General features: G+C 40.8%; 2 protein-coding genes across 6 annotated transcripts; one reads left to right on the top strand and one right to left on the bottom strand.

Moving 5' to 3' along the window:
* Positions 1-2,141: 2,141 nt before the first annotated feature.
* LOC144051885 (kelch repeat and BTB domain-containing protein 8) lies at positions 2,142-8,236 on the bottom strand. Of its 5 annotated transcripts, none has more exons than XM_077565467.1 (6): positions 8,103-8,236; positions 6,704-6,813; positions 6,392-6,545; positions 6,162-6,240; positions 5,669-5,896; positions 2,142-4,506 (listed from the first exon to the last, which is right to left on the bottom strand). In XM_077565467.1, the coding sequence occupies exons 3-6, from the start codon at positions 6,543-6,545 to the stop codon at positions 3,009-3,011; spliced, it is 1,959 nt and encodes a 652-aa protein (XP_077421593.1). In that variant the 5' UTR covers positions 6,704-6,813; positions 8,103-8,236; the 3' UTR covers positions 2,142-3,008. The 5 variants fall into 5 exon arrangements, with proteins under 5 accessions (XP_077421593.1, XP_077421590.1, XP_077421591.1 ...); XM_077565464.1 differs by lacking the exon at positions 8,103-8,236 and adding an exon at positions 6,969-7,520 and having other exon boundaries at positions 6,704-6,873; XM_077565465.1 differs by lacking the exon at positions 8,103-8,236 and adding an exon at positions 6,969-7,520.
* On the top strand, positions 7,385-17,370 carry sars2 (seryl-tRNA synthetase 2, mitochondrial). Its single transcript, XM_077565469.1, has 16 exons — positions 7,385-7,827; positions 7,911-8,006; positions 9,214-9,243; positions 9,342-9,482; positions 9,568-9,622; positions 9,703-9,766; positions 9,923-10,028; positions 10,125-10,172; positions 11,988-12,096; positions 13,566-13,611; positions 13,689-13,776; positions 14,224-14,336; positions 15,011-15,104; positions 15,272-15,364; positions 15,450-15,515; positions 15,744-17,370. The coding sequence occupies exons 1-16, from the start codon at positions 7,561-7,563 to the stop codon at positions 15,882-15,884; spliced, it is 1,557 nt and encodes a 518-aa protein (XP_077421595.1). The 5' UTR covers positions 7,385-7,560; the 3' UTR covers positions 15,885-17,370.
* The last annotated feature ends 108 nt before the right edge of the window (positions 17,371-17,478 follow it).

Below are 17,478 nucleotides of genomic sequence, written 5' to 3'. Positions count from 1 at the left end.
AATATTGACTTGCTTTTTGTGGTTTTTAATGTATGAAAAGACTTGTAAAAGGAATTGTATGACTATGAACAAAGTACGGTTGGATCACCTAAATCATTTGTCTGAACTATAATGTACTGTGAAAAAAAAAAAGATGGCTTGACAGAATGAATGTCACTGAATCAGTGTCCTGTAGTGCTGTAATTTCAATGGCATAATACATAACAGAGTAGTGCTTGGTTGGTATAGTAGAACCAAGTTATTTGTGCAATATGTTTTAACAAGTTGCAGGAATAGTTTTTCATAAGGTTTTATTATGGGACTGCTGAGCGGAGCAAGCAGGCACATATTACTATCCTACCTAGGAAATGGGTTTATTGTTGTTATTCTTTTCACCTTGCAAGAGTCAGCAGTCCCATTCAAAATTTCCGCGGGAATTTTTCTAGTTATTTTGAAGACACTGAAAATTCTGGTGGATTTGTCAGATTTTGTAGACCATTTGAGTACAGTTAACTACATGTCACTCCTTGTTTGAGACACATTCAAACAATTGATGAATAAACTCAAAAGTTGACGTAATAAAAATATATACAATGAGAGCAGCGTAATGCAGTACTACTTGTCTATTTAAAAAGAAAAAAGAAAAAAAGAAAAAATGTTTACCCGAAAACCACAGTGCAACACTTGTATTGACAAGTTAATGCCAGCAGATGGCAAAAATGTCCTGAGTCCTGATCGTTCGTGTGTGAGCGTGCGTGGGTACGTTTGGAAAATTGGGTGGATGGTATTTCAATTCCAGCAAAATTATCATTTAATCCCATTATAGATAAACAATTTACCTTTAAATCTGCAGTAAGTACTACTACACACGATGGTCTGATTCTGTCTAGTGAAATCCCGTTGTCCTAAACCAAACAAATCCAACCACTTTTCTCTGGATTGATGCAAGGTAAACGGCAGTGAAAGGAATCGAGAGGAAAGATGCACAATCATATATTTTTATGCATTTTTGTTCTTTTTTCTTTTGTAAAAGATAATGTTACTTGTTATTTTGACTAAATGACACCCTTGGTCTCTTGCGAGGATAAGCGATTTGGAAAATGGGTGGATGGACGTCTTTTTGTAAGCGGTTTGGAAAATGGATGGACATGTTTTTGTTGCCTTCATACACCACTATATAATGGATTTAAAATGAAATGAGTAAGCTTGAAGTGCAGACAAATTTAGAGCAAGGGGGAGAGATAGCTAGTGGATGCTTAGGTTATGCTGTATAAAATGTATACACTACACTATATACTGTATAAACTTTATACAATACATGTAGTACTATTCAGTATGTATACTCACGTATGCAGCCATAACTACACTTACCATTAGGCAGGAGTCACAGTGACACAACCGTCCAGACGTTCGTTTTCTACGGACGTTGGTCAATCCGAACATCCGGGCATTTCTGATATTTCCGCAATGCAACGCCCCCTAATAGAGGCCCATATACATGGTAAAAACAAAGCGTGCTTTTGCCTCTGACTAGCATACAAAGCTTTCAGAAAATCATGCCTAAAAGTTGTGCGGTTGGATGTTCCAACCATAACATGATGGAAACTAAATTATCATTCCATGTTTTTCCCATGGACCCCGAACGTCGGAGAAAATTTGAAAAAATAAAGGAGTGGACCTGGACGGCTCGAAATCATAAAATGGAGGCAAACCAAGACCACAATTAAGTGGTGAGAATTGTTTTCAAGTGTATTACTGTAATTTTTCGGGTGGTAGCGCGTCCGCCTCCCAGTGCAGAGGACGTGAGATCGAGTCCGGGCTTCCTGCGTGGCGTTTGCATGTTCTCCCCGTGCCTGTGTGGGTTGAAAACATGAAGTGTGTAAATTGTCCCTTAGTGTGGTGCCCTGTGATTGGTTGGCTACCAGTTGCTGGGATAGGCTCCAACACCTCCATCACCCTTGTGAGGAATAAAGCGGTTCAGGAAATGGATGGATGGATTTTGTTTTGTACATATGTTACTTCCAGGTAAGCGGTCCATTTGATGAATAACAAAAAATGTGCTAAACAAAATTCACATTCACAAGGCCTGCAAATAGTCTGTGTGTAACCTTATTTAGTTTTACAGTAGGCTATAACAGTTTCACAGAGAACAGACGCGCACGCACACACTTTTTTTTTTAATGTGCAATGCTGCAGGTTTTTGACAGGTTTTATAACCTCTTGCTTACATTCATTCACAAGTCCAATGCCAGTTGTTTTGAAATTGTATCCAACTGCAATTTCAAAATACATCAGAACATCTACATAAACTGATAGCACAACGGGGCTCACATAACAAAACAGCCTTTCTCTGAGTTTTCTTGTTGAGATTTTGTATTTTCTTCCATACTGTTAAGCAGGCTCTATTAAGGTGATGTGAAGGCTTAACTGGCAGTAATCAAGTCAGGTAATGTGATTAGTCTATTGGAACTAAATGACCACAACCTCTTTGGCTAACTGTGTAACTACCTGGCTTCTCGGTGTTAAATTGACATGGCATATAAAATTATGTGATTAACATAATCATCACAGCATTTGCCACTACAGACCGATTGCTTGTACCATGAGTATAAACAATTGTGTTCACATCATTTGCTTGTGGAGCACCTTCTGCATGCACGACTTTGTCAGATGAATCCCAAAAATAGTAAGGGGGAAAAAAATCAATTTTACCAAATTAAATACTGGGCATATGACAGTAGCTACAAAACCAGCTTGTTCAGGTTTCAAGTCATTTTCTTGCAAATGTGCAATTTTATGAATGTCAACTCCAGATAAACTTAAAATCGATAAAACTTCTTTATAAAGATTTCAGTGTGAAAAGATGATGAAAGTACATTCAGGCGCCTTGAACCTTTTAGCCCCGGCATCTGTTTCTACGATCTATGTGTGGTTGCAATCAGACTTTTGTGAAGTCGTGACTACGTTGAAGCTCTCTGAGACTATCACTGAAGCTCATCTTTCGACGTCATAGTTCCATGGCTTCATTGCTACTCATGCACAACACAGTTTTCTTTGGCTCGTCTCAGTCTGGACAGGATGTGTTTCTTCGGGAACTTCAGAGTGGTGCACCCAAAAGGACTGATCCCGCCTGTGTCTCCAGGGAGTTTCTCACGTCTCTGAACCCAGCTGCGCCAGCCAGGCTTCCAACAGTACACGCTGTCGTAGAACCGGGAGCCGTTTTCTCCGCCCAAAACATAAATCCTCCGTTTCCACCTGGCCACGCCACCGGCTGCTATCCTCCGTGGCAGGCCGGGGAAAACCACGGGGCTCGGTGCTCTGTTGCTGCCGGCCCCTGTGCTCCGCTCTGCGGAGTCCGTTACCCCTCCTCCGGTCACCTCTCGCTCCACACCAAACGCCCTGCCCTCCCTGAAGAACAGCACACGGCCGGTGGCGTCTAACGGCTCCAGAGTGGTGTAGCTTCCATCGAGAAACTTGGTGGTATCCTTCATATATCCGCCGATGGCACAGACTCCACCTCGCACTGCTACTCCTCCAGCAAGACAGGTGGCGCCAGAGTCCAGAGCCACTCGAGTCCAGCAGTCGGTCAGGATGTGGTAAATAAGTACCCCTGAGTGGACCACGGCCCGGTTCTGTTCAAGTGTGCTTCCGCCAAACAGGTAGAGCCGTCCTCGCAGAGCTGCGCAGGCGAAGGCCCGCAGCGGGAGGGGTAACCTGGGACCCGGCGCCCATTTGAGTGTAGCCAACTCCAAGATTTCGCTGGAGTCCAGTAGTGCTGAGTGATTGCTTCCCCCCAAGGCATAGAGCGACTCGCCGCAGCCCAGCAGGCCCAACATAGACCGAGGTAGGCCCATTGAAGGGCGTTCTGTCCAGAGATCCAGTACGGCATCGTATTCGTGCACTGCCGAAGACACCGAGAACCCCCAGGGTTTCCTCAGAAACCCTCCTGCTACAAACAGCCTTTCGCCCACAGCAGTGCAGCCGGGACTCACCAGTGAGCCCAACGCTGCCAGCTTCTCCCACTTCCCCGTCCGCGGGTCGAAGCAGTCCACGCTGTAGTCTTGTTCGGCCAATCGCTCATCTTCCTTCGGTGCCAGGCCCACGCACACAATTTTTTTCTCAAACATGCCTTCCCTTGGACGTAGGGGCCCTCCAACGCCCTTACCAGCTGCGGCGGGGCCCAACTCTTTACTCAGTCTTCGACTCTCCTCCTGCGACAGCAGTCCCGGACGCAGGTGGTGAAGTAGCGCCGGCATGTGGGCGTAGCGATCCAACGGTCGGTGCTCTGCCCAGCGCCTCGCTGCGTCGTACACCTCCGCCTCAGAGTCTACTCCCAAACGGTCCGAACTCAGGAGGCTACCGAGGGTGCCGTGATCGAGGAGGAGGAAGTCTTTGTGGCGGGACAGGCGCGGGAAGTGCTGGCCCACCACCCGGAGGGAGGCACGGAGCAACAGCTGGTCATGGTGAGATCGGGCTAGAGAATACATCCCCAGACAGTTGTCCACACACAGGTGCTCAAATAGAAACCTGGAAGGAAGACATTCAAAAGAGAAGAATAACCTTTAAATCAATGATTCTGAACTGAACTTATTGGCAAAGGAGGTGGGACCGGCCGAATTTAGTAAAGGTGATGTCACTTCACCTTGTCATGACAACACAAATCTACAATCTTTGGCTATGCTCACACTGCAACTCAATTACAATTTTTTTTTGCCCATATGCGACACGCATCAGATTTTTTTCATGCAGTATGAACTAGTACTTCTTTTTTTTTCAAAATCCGACCTGTTTGGAAATGGAAAAATATCACATTCTACTTTTATGGATAGAACGATTGTCGACCAGGCAAAATGTCAAATATTGCCATCTGCCTTTTTTTTTTTTTTTTTTTTTTTACGAATCTGAAGGTCAATCAAGCTGGTATCTATCTCACTGAGCGGCGAATGCTTACGTTGCAGATTTTGGGTTTCCATCAGGATTTCTAAGATGTTCAGACCGTTTTTATTCGTAAAGAAATGTTGAACATGTTTAGACAATTTTTCACTGTCTGCAAAGACACAAAATTAGTTACATTCGCATGGATTTGTTGCCCTGTGAGATACAGGTAACTTCATATTTATGTATTTATTTACATTTTCACTTTACTTTATAAAGGATGCCACTGACACTGGGAACTTCCTAAACTTTTTATTTAAAAAATATATATATATATATATATGAAATTAAAAGAAAAACAAGTGAAAGTTTATCATCTCACTTATGTTGAAAATTTGGAAAACATTATTTACAGTAGAAAACTTCCATAGTTTTTAATTAAATTTTAATTTTAACACATGCTGATGACCCTGGAAGCTCCCTTCAATTTTTGTTATATTTAAATAAAGCTGTCTATTCTTTATATGTTAAAAATAAAAATAAAAAACTTCAGTGTTGAAAATGTAGAAAGTTGTTTTAACAAACGAGTTTTATGGCATTTAAACAAAGTTAATCTTTCAAATTGTGACTTTTCTTGTATTATTGGTTATTGGCCTCCTCGGACCTGAAAAATCCACATCGGTCTATCACTATTTACTTTTCCAATTCTTAAGGGTTCAGTGAATGCACACATGAAGCTTGTGGGGTTCAGAACCTCCAACAAGGAAGAGCAACTGCTTTAAATGACAACATGAAACCGCAGATAAGACTTCACCTGGAGCACAGATCTTGCAGAGGCATGACTTGAAGGCGATTGGCGGCCACAAATAGATCCTCGGCGGTTTCCAGAGACAACCCTGCCTCTCCAGTGTACGCAAACTGGATGACGGTCTCCATGACGGATGGTGTCACTTCCTCCAGGCGGATTTCGGTGAGGCGAGACTCCACCAGCGGACTGGTGAACATGGCCCTGAAGTACGGGCTTACGGCTGCTAGGAGCACCCTGAACAGGCCCAAGAGGAAAGTTGTGTTAAACGGCTTTCAAAACAACCACTAGTCAAACTGAGCTCAAATCAAATCAGATGATCATAGCTAAATCTATGTTCTATAAATCGATGCTATACATTCCTCCATCCACCTTCTACACCATTTACCTTAGGCTTAATTTTACATATAAATGCCCATCTTGGGATTGGACTCAAATTTCTCTTAGGACATATGACAACCAGGGTGAGTCGTGGGTGAGTTGTTGAATGTGGCCGATGTACCTGTGACACAAGAACTTCTTTCCCTCGACAAGCAAGGTCACATCACACAGCTGCTGAGCATCCAGGAGCTGCTTCAGTCCTGTGGATGCATGAAGAGAAGAAACACAGACGCATGTAAGAACCACACTGAGCAGACGAGAAGGGAGGTTTTGGGAGGAAGGAGTACAACTGACTCATCTGCAAGTCATGTGCCTTGAAGGGTACCCCCTCTTTATTTGAGCGTGCCTCACCGAGAGTGACGTAGTCTCCAAGTGGAGTGGTGCTGTCATCGGGGAAGTCCTCCTCCTCTGAGTCACTGTCTGACAGCGGCTCCTTTCCTCCTCCGTCCTCATCCTGCCACGGCTGGGGGCGCCATGTGACTGTGCCCCCACGCAGAGCATTCATCTGAAGTGCAGTACACATAACATGTATTATTTGATTCTTGTGTTTGCCAAAGTTCATGATGATGTTAGTAGTAGTCCCACTTAAAGAGCAAATAAGAGTACCACACTAGTGTATTTATAAAATACTTTGCATGGCAAGCTGTGTCATGTCAACACTACCTTTGATCTTCTCGTTTCCAGTGTGGAGGCCGGTTGTGTCCCACTTTAACAGAAATGTGTGAAGCAGGTTGAAGATGTCTTGTTGGCTCAGCCTTTGGGTTTCGTCCGGCCTGCGGTGAAGACGCGTCGGTTACACGCTGCTCATCCAGCCACTTGCACATCACCAACGGCTATTAGCGCACACAGGACTGTTAATAACGCGTCTCGCCGTAATAAGTGATACTCCACTGTAGCACTGAGCTCCGAGATATGCGTTGCGACTCACTGATGATGACGCACAAAGAGGTACTGTAGTTTGGGGAATACCGACCAAGAAATCTAAACTGAGTTCACGTCCAGCCGGCCGCACTTGTCATGTCAGCCCCGATCACCGCAAAGCTTAGTTTCCGCTCACCTGATTGGCTGACCTTTGGCTCGTGACAATAGCTCAGCTTTTCGTCCACCGCTGTTATGTTAATATTTCTACTCCCGTCCTTTAAATATGCTAAAAATAAATAAAAAATAAACAAATGGAAAATAGTACCGATCAAAGTGTACATGCAATACGTACATAGACGTTTCAACAAACACATTGCAAATAAAAGATCTATTTCTGCTTCCGGAGTCGTGCTACCTTTTGGTCCAGCTTCTGTGTAGTTGTAAACAGTATTCTTGTCTTTTCACAAGAGCGGGAAGTTACCTACGAATTGCTTTTATATTCTTACAGCGAATTATTATGTCATAAGCCTTATCACGTATGATTTTACAATATCCGTTTGAGTGTAATATCTTCCACATGGTAACGCGTGTGTCAGCGCTCATCATATGTGTTTAGAAGTTCCTACTACCATGAATGCACCATCTGTCATATATCCAACATGGCGACACACATGGTCGCCTTTTCTTCATGTAGAAGCTTTACAAAGTTTTTGTTGTCGCCGGTAGTGCGACATTTCTCAACGCAGGTGGGTTTCATAGTACCCCGTCGCTTTTCTCATCGGAGCAGCTTGTATGAGCATGTTTGTGAAGGATATAGTGACAAGCCGCAGTTGGACATGAAGGCAGTGTGTGAAGAGACCGACAAAGTCATAGCTAATGTAGAGGACAGGAAAGGCGAGCTGCGCGGGGAAGATGTCAAGGAAATTGTAAGTGGCACAAGAAAAGTCACATTCATGTGTCTCCAATTCAGTTTTCTAGAATTGTTGGCACGCGTGTGTCTTTCTTTCAGGTGTGTGTGTGGCAGGAGCTCCAGGCAGTACGGACGGAAATCTCTGAGCTGGAACAGCAGAAGATGCACATCAGTGGATCGGTCAGAGATTTAGTGGTCAGTAAACATTTGAAGGTCGTTATAGTATTCCATGCTTACCATCAACACGTTCGTGGTCCCGAATAAGGTGCTGTATAGCAGTTGTTAGATTACCTGTTTTTGTAATCTTTTGCCTGTTCAAGAGTTGAGATCTCGTGAAGAGGGTCCTTGCAAGGTTTTTTAATCAGAAGCTTCTGATGACACAAAGGAATTTCACCAAGCCATGTTTCTATCCAAATGTGTGTCGTCTCTCTCAGACACGGGACTTTTATTAGAAAACGCCTCTCCCCTCCTCCCAAGTACTGTACAAAAATCAGATTACTTTCTCTCAGTATACTAGCTCGTCCTTGAACTTTCAAAAACCGGATTTCTGACGAACAGAAACTAGACTTCTTAGATAAATAATAGAAACTTAATAACTTTCTCATTTCTGGGAAAAGAGAACAGATAACAAAGGGGACAAAAGCATTACTCATCAAGCTATATATTAAGTTAACATAGTTATATATACATCTACACAGCTATAACTAAATTCAAAACAGGTAAAATATAAAATGAAATAGTAAAATGTTAACACAGTTAAAACCAAAAAGATTGGGAGTGGTTATTTTGCCGTGACTGTCAACTCTCCTGCTAGTGTTATTTTTTATTTATTTTTGCCATGAACGGCTCTGACTGGGCAACTGCAAGAGCAATATATTCTTGGCCTGACATCATGAACAACTATTTTACTGTGATTACATTCGGTTGGCCATGAATTGGTTATTTTAGCTTGTGGGCTCCTGGGAAACGGTTATGTTGCCGTGAATTATTCACTGCTTGGTTCCTGCCTCGCTTCACCCATTTATGTCTCTTATCTTTTTGTTTTGCCATTGAAAATAGGCTGTTCTCGGCATTAGCATTACCCTCAGAATAACTGTTCAGTTCTTCAATAAACGTGAATCAAAACGGCTCGTTTACAACTGCTGACTGGCTGCAAAAAATGGTAAAAACAGTAAAAAATTAAAATAAAATAATGTACAGAGAGATATTTGAATCTGTGACCTCACAACTTTTACTCACTATGACACGAGCTGGTAGACATTCGCTCGCGTAAAAACCCTTTGGATACAATAATATTTATTTAATATTCCATTCTTAGCCTGTATATTCATGTATGCATGCATGTGTGTGTGTGGGATCAAAAGCCAGAATCATGAATTTGACAACAATCATCTCTTCTTAGGCAAAACACAGAAAGCAAGCCCTCGCCAATGTAAGTCAAATGTTGACTATAATTATTTATAAATATTGAACGTTTAATAGCATTAGCTCTTCTGTTGTTAACATACAGTACATGTGTTCACCACACAGCTTCCAGAGTACAACCAGACACTGCTGAAAGGTCGAGAGGTCCGTAATAGACTCAACCATCTCTATCGCAGAGAGACGCAGTTGGATCAGGAACACTACAGCCAAGCACTCCGTCTGCCCAACAACACACACCCTGATGTTGTGAGAATTCACTGAAAGTCAGATGTGCCCAGGGAGCCATTTTATCATCTGATCTTGTTGACATTTCAAACCTTTTCCTTCTCAGCCCATTGGAGATGAGAGCCAAGCGAAGATAGTGGAGCTGGTTGGTCAGAAACCTGGTGAGTGTTGTGAGATGATTTAAATATTAAATGCATTCAGTTATATGTATAATAATAAAAGAACATTTTCTTTGTTGAAGAATTTGACTTTAAGCCCAGAGGTCATGTGGAACTGGGGGAGGAGTTGGGCCTCCTCAGGCAGAGGTGATGATGACTCTTGGATTTCTTCTTCTTAATTAATTGATCACATGGGCTGGTAGCAGCAATGACATTTCCATTTTGAATGAATATGGTCGTACGTTTTAACTGCTTGCCCAGCTATGTACATCCACCTGAGTACAAACCTTTGCTCTGCCTCAGGCATCTTGCTCATGTCTCAGGTCATAGGTCTTACTATCTGAGGGGGGCAGGGGCCAGACTTCAGACGGCGCTCCAAAACTTTGCACTCGACAAACTGCAACGGCGTGTAAGCTGCTGAAAGATTAGATATTGGTCAAACTAATTTGTAGCAAGCGCATGAATATGTATTCGTTATGTTTTTTTTTGTCTTTTGCTCGGATAGGGCTTCATTCCCATGGTTGTACCTGACATGCTGAAGGGTGTAGTGTTTGTAAGTAGCATATTCTCCTCTTTTTGGTCTGTGTGTTATTTAGACTGCATGACCACGTTAATTATCTTAAACAGAACACACACGCATACACAATTGAAGCAAACGAAAAACATGAGGTGAAAAACAATTGCATAATGATAATTCGCAGGCAAGCTGCCGCTCAAAAATCTTTTTCACCTTGTAAGTTGTAACTAACTGACTCTGTCAAATTAACTTCTCTTAAAACGGGGGTTAGCAACCTTTTCTGCCTTTCCTTGACAATTTTTTCCAGCATTTTTTTTCCGCAACCAATTTCTGAAATTTTTTGCAATTTTGTGTACATTTTACAGAGATGTGATTTTTCCGCTAATTCGCGGAATTCCGCTTTTTTTATCTCCCCCCCAAAAAAACAAAACGATTTTTTTTTTTTTTTTTTTTTTTAGTAGTAGTTCATTGTGTATGCACATGACTCCGACAGATAACATCTTCTGCTATAACAGACATTTGTGGTATGCTCTAATATGAGTTACTTTTCATTTGGTCATGATACAATTATTTGTTCATGAAATTTGAACTCTTCAACATTATTTATGTGTTAACTTAGTAATCACATTAGTTAGATATGATGATATTCTCAGTGATAGTTTTTAAAAGCAAAGGCAGTCCAATGTTTTTGAATGTGACTGATTTTGAGTTGACTAAAACTGCCATTTTATATGGGATAGTTCAATATACATTGAAAATTTATGCTGTTGTTTTGTCTATTTCTTTGTCATGTGAGTGCATTGAAAGTACTTAAAAACACGGAAAACCCATGAGCCTAGCTGGACCTAGCTGGGTGCCAGCGGCCCCTAGACCCCCGGCTAAATTTTCAGATAATTTCACTTTGGTCAAATCACATCCCTGATTTTATGTTGATTTTTGGGATTTCTATTTTTGAACATTTTCTTTCCTGCCTTTTCTTAAATCAATTTTCTGACTGTATGGCAACTTTGTAGACATTTTATGGTTACTTTAAGGATTTCTTCTGTTTTTGGAATTTTTATTTTATTTTTTTACATTTTAAGCATTTTCTCAACTGACTTTTTATACAATTCTTTGACATTTTTGGCAAGAGCATGGACATTTTGTTTATATTCTGCTTTTCTTCTACATTTTGGACATTTTATGGTAAATTTTTAGACATTTTTAGCTAATTTTTAAAACTATTTTGTCTACCTTTCATCTCTCTTTTTCTGACAACTTATAAATTTGGACTGAAATTTTTTTTTTGTATTTAATTATTCATTTAAAAAAAACTAAATCATTATTGGGTGTTATGTACTAACACAGAAGCATTCAGCTAACCCGGTGCTCGGCAGTAGACATCGGAGACCTGGAAAATGGCACTTTTTTTTCTTTTTTTTTTACACACGGCCGCTACGGAACTTGCCAAAAATGACCATGTCCATCGACTGAGCAAGTGAGCAGCACTGAAATACGGGGTTCCGTTAGTATGGTTGGCCGATGTGATCATACAACGCATATCCGTCCGTCCGGCGCTTTTCAAAATAAACGCAGATATTCGTTGTATGATCACATCGGCCAACCATAATTTTCCAGGTCTCCTATGTTTGAAGCGCAGGAAGTGAGCCATTCTGGTTAGCTGAACGTTTCTGGGGTTATTGTATAACCCCTATCAATTTAAAGAATATTTTATCTTTAAAATAATAATAACTTCTACTAATGTTTTAAAGAGCCACAGGAGAGCTACTAAAGAGCCACATTGTGCTCCAGAGCCGCAGGTTGCAGACCCCTGTGTTAAAAGGATGTCCCTTTGGTTGTCTTGTCTTACAGGAGGGATGTGGCATGCAACCCAACGCCCATCGCTCTCAGGTCTACTCGGTAGACCCGGCTCGTTTCCCAGACCTAAACCTGGCTGGGACTGGAGAAGTCGGAATAGCAGGTCTTGCCTACTGTTTTCTACATTTTTTTTTATTTCTCTTGTAGAAATAACGGCACTTTGTGGCTGTTTATCAATACCACTGCATACATCAGGGGTGAGCAAAGTTTCCCTCTTCCAACACAAGCTGATTCCAATCAACAGGATCGTTATCAGGCTTACTGTATGCAGAGCATGCTGATGAGCTGATCATATATCAGGTGTGTTGAAAAAGGGAAAGGGAAGGGACCCCGGCCCTCATGTTTGCCCATCCCTGGCATAGGTGCTTTATTCCAGGTTTTTATTTGTTGATGATACTTTTGTGAACAGGTTATCCTCTGTTCACAGTAACCGACGTACAGCATTTCAAGGTTACGACGGGCATGCAATGAACTCGTTTGCGCAGTGGAATAAGAATACGGCATCATTTAGCACAAAAGGCTCATTTTCTGCTGTACTTACTGTTTGCCGATGTGAGCGAAAAATAATTGGGATCAAATTAATCATTTGAATGTACCCGTATGTAATGCTTGCTACATTTTGGCCAAAAGCTTTCACTATTTCACTAATTAAATTTGAAGTGTGGTAAATGGACTGCTTTTTAAGGTTAAGAAGTATTGTTGTTCTAAAACGCAATCCATATATATTGTAACTAGGGGTGTGAATTGCCTAGTACCTTTCGATTCGTATCACGATTCATAGGTCACGATTCGATTCAATACTATTTAAATTTTTTTACTCAAGTTTAGAAAATACTAATCAGTAAACTTGTACATGTACACTGTAAAACTTGGGTGAAAATGTATTTATCTGAAAATTCAGCCTTATAACTGAGCCACTGCATTTAACAAACAGGTTGCAATTTGAACAGCACTGAAATAAAATATTAAGGCTTAATGTTCCATTAATATAACATTCTTCCATGCTTAATGTGTGAATCTGAACCCTAAGTAAGACGTTTTGTTGAATATTCTCATAAAAAAATTAATGTTTAAAAATCGATTCGGCCGCATATCGAATCGATTTGAGAATTGCGCGCTGTAATATCGCGATGTATTGCCGAATCGATTTTTTTTATAACACTCCTAATTGTAACGATGGTAACCAGCATGATTCCAAACAGTCACAACTTTGACGTCACGGAGGCGGGAGAAAATTAATTTTTCTTCATCACAATGTTAGTCAATGTCTAGGAACAAATCGTGGGGCCACATAGGACATGTCACACTAAGAGGGGAAAAAAAATCTTCATGAGGTGTTTTACACGCCAGATGAGCAGGTTTTAAATATCTCACACTACACAAGGTAACGGCGCGTGCTTTGCAACTCATAACTAAAGTTAATCGGCCACAACAGTGACCATTTCTTTATGATGTGTCTGTCATGTCGAAATCAGGCTACAATTGTGTAGTCTGAGCTTGGCGTTAGAATGGCCATTGAGAAAAGGAACTCCATTTTGCACATGCTCAACATTTGATCCCTCTCCTCATCAGGTTATTTCATGGATCACGCAGTTAATTTTAAAGATCTGCCCGTCAGGTATGAAGTGCTCCCTCATCTCAGTTATATTGTTTGAATTATTTGCAGCTGACATGCTTTTCTGCCTCCTGCTGCAGGACCGTGTGCAGCAGTACATGTTACAGAGCAGAGACGGACACAGGGAGAGAGACTTGGGGCCTCTTCAGAGTTCATCACTTCAATAAGGTTAGTCTAGACCAGGGGTCTGCAACCTGCGGCTCTGGAGCTACTTGGAGCTCTTTCGTCGTGGATCTCTAAAAGTATTGTAAGATCACTTTCGCTGTCAGTTCTGGATGTTTAAAGACGAGCATGATCACAAAGCTCAATTAATGGAGCACATTTTAGCAGATTTAATTGCAAGATTGCGCAACAGATTAAAAATCTAAAATGTATCTAATTTGATTTCTTTGTATCGCTGACTTATTCAGATGAGATGGTTTGATACACCAGATAGATTTTATTAATCCTGTTTGTGACAGATTTTATTTGTAGGAGAAACTAAAAGTATAATGCAGCATTTGCTTATAATTTTTTTTTTTCTTCAGTTAAGAATTTCATTGATGCTGTTGTTTTTATTGTGCATACAGTGTGACATAAATAATGAGTTTGAAATGGTGCCGTTTGTGTGTCTAGGTAGAGATGTTTGGAGTGACGGCAAACGAGACAGGGGAGGAGAGTGCTCAGCTCCTAGAGGAGTTTGTCTCCTTGCAAAAAGAGATCTTTTCTGCACTCGAGCTACACTACAGGTCACAAACAGCACACCATTTACCCTTTAAACCTGGGAGAGCGGATATGACATTTTGCTGTGTTTTGACCATTTCTTGGTTTCTTAGTCGATGAAATGCATCAGAATATGCACGATAGGGTGACGTGGGCCTCATAGCATGTCCTGGAATTTTATTTGAGCGTTTATGGTTGACGCAGATTCGCGGGAGTTATTGAATAAGTGTAACGAGTCGACAGTGACATACTGTTAAGAAATATGTTTGTAGACAATGAGGATGTTGGAAATTTTGACGGCGTTGTAACTGAATGGACGATGAATAATGACCCCGATCCCCAGAGGTTATTCCAACTGCGCTCCAGTGTTGAAAGTAAATATATTTGGGGTTATACACCCGCAGATGCGACATTTGCTTGTTGATTTAAAAATAAATATATATTAATTATAATATATATTAAATATATTATTTAATATATTAAATATGAATATATTAAATTTAATATTTAATATATTTTTTATATATAATTTCCAGGAAAACTTCAGGTTTTCGGGGGTGACTCAAAAGTCACCCATAGGTTTTAGAGGCACGCCATGCCAGGCCCTTTAGGCCTTAATGGGTTAAACTTAAAATCCTGCATCATTTAACTGATCACAGATTTTGTTTTGTAATTGAGTGTGGGTTTTTTTTTCTCTTAGAGTGTTGGACATGCCAACACAAGAGTTGGGTCCTCCAGCATATAGAAAGTATGACATTGAAGCCTGGATGCCTGGGAGGAACACTTATGGCGAGGTCAGCAACATTACCATATATTATTACTGCCGTTATATTACTGTGCTACTTTCCGTGATTATAGAAATGAGGTAATCTAGACAATGTCCTGTTTCCCCATGTAATAGTTTTTATAGCATTGCAAGCAAGCTCTGTGATGTGACCGATGTAGTCTTTCTGCCTCTCAGATTTCTAGTGGGTCCAACTGTACTGACTACCAGAGCAGACGCCTCAACATCCTGTATGAGAGCGACGATGGCACTATGCGCTACGCCCACACGGTAAGACTACGGAGGAGACTCTCTGGTGATTTTCCTGCAGTTTCAGCAGTCAGCAAACCTTGCTTGGTGTGTGTTTTGTTTTTAGGTAAATGCTACGGCGTGCGCTATCCCCAGAACAATCATTGCCATCCTGGAGAATCACCAAACCAAAGTAAGATTGCAATGTAAAAAAAAAGAAGAAAAAAAAAGGCTTTACTTGTTTTGATTCTTACATGTTGTTCAATAGGCTACATGAACATAGTCCTTAATCCTGTGAAAACTTCAAAAGATGGTGCATTCATCAACGATAACTCAATGTGAACAAGCACTTGAACCTGTATCCCTACTAAAATGAGGGTTTAGATGTATTATCTCATTTTCTGTGTTTGTGTACCCGCAGGAAGGATCTGTGCTCATCCCCAAAGCCTTGCAACCATATTTGGATCTTGAAATAATCGAGAAGCCGAAGTGCACTCCTTTGAAATATATCGGTCCCAACCAGCCCAACCGCCAACCCAGACCTTCTCCCACAATTACGTGACGTCAGTGTTGGGATGGCTTATGACAATTCACCTCAGTCCTCATTTTTCTGGGCGTGCCCTTTTCTTAAATTGATAACAGCATTCCATTAACTCAAGTCAGGTCATAATGTTGCGCTTCGCTGTGGCCTGTGCTTCGAAGGTCCCACACTATCTGCATGGTCAGTACAGTCAGACTGGTCATTGGCTGGATTTTCAGTCACTGTTAATTCATCAGTGGACAAAATAGCCCAGTGATTCACAGTATTATAATGGAATATACTGTAAATGCATAATGGTCATTCCATTGACAGATCATGGTGTCAATCAGTGTGCATATACATTTTAATCATTTGACACAACAGCAAAGGTTACTGTACCATAATAATGCTTAGCAAATGTATTTTTATTGTCTTCATATTTTTAGTGGTTGAAAGATTACCTTTATCTTTGTAATCTTGTGCGTGCTCAAAAATGACATTCTTGTGAAGAGGGTCCTTGCAAGGTTGATTTATTACAGAGATCTCTGGTCACACAATTGCATATCACCCAAGTAGTGTCATCCAAGATTTGTGTGTGCTCTTTTGCCCACACAGCCTCTTTATTCAAAACAACAGGAAACGCCTCTGTCCTCCCGTGAGGTACAGAATGAGATTGCATTTTCCCAGTATACTAGATCGTCCTTGAACTTTTGAAAAACGGATTTCTGATGAACAGGTTCTTAGATAAACAAACGAAACATATTAACTTTCTCATGTCTGGGAAAACAGTAGAAAAGATAGCAGGAATGTCAAAAGCATTACTCATCAGGTTATATTAGGTTAACATAATTACACCTACATCAACACATCTATAATCAAAAGCAAAACAGGTCAAATGTAAAATAAAACAGTAAAAATGTTAACAATGTCAACATGGTCAAACATGGAACTCATATTGTACTTATTTTTTAAAATGCCAGCAGTCAGTAATAAGATCCAACACTGGATGACTGAAAGCTGGTTCACTTTTATCATGATGAATGTTTTTCCATTTACTACCACCTCTATCATGTTGCAGTCATAGAAACTATCAGTAGAGTAACAAACTACAGTTTAGCAACTGCAATGTGCAGTAAATCATCTGGAGCAGTTCAAAATCAACATACATCTATTATGATATTATTAACTGAAATAACCCATCAAACTCACCAGTGATGTTGATTCCTAATTGTTGTTACAATGTGCGCAAAAGGCTTTAGATATGTTTTGCTTGTTAAAGTTGGCTGTAATAAGTTTTGCTGTGATCAACCAATGACAGAAAACTGCTGACATCATCGTCGACCCCTGCATGCTGACCCTGTGAGTGGTTTGGTCGTCAATAAAGTGTTGTATGTACAGTAATACATCACAAACGTATTGTCGCTGTTTACCTGTGGGGGGCACCAGAGCTCAACGGCGTCTAACGGGCATTGTAAATACTGCATTCACATCCTCTCACTGCAATAAAGGACATTATGTGCAAAACATATGCAGTAGTAATATTTTAATGTTTTACATATAAGAATGTTAACGATGAAGATTCAGGTAGCAGTACATTTGCATTTGGAATGACGCTACAAGTTCATTTGATTTATTT

This window comes from Vanacampus margaritifer, chromosome 5 (assembly GCF_051991255.1).
Source record: "Vanacampus margaritifer isolate UIUO_Vmar chromosome 5, RoL_Vmar_1.0, whole genome shotgun sequence".
Lineage (NCBI taxonomy): Eukaryota > Metazoa > Chordata > Actinopteri > Syngnathiformes > Syngnathidae > Vanacampus > Vanacampus margaritifer.
This window is presented reverse-complemented; position numbering and strand designations above follow the sequence as displayed.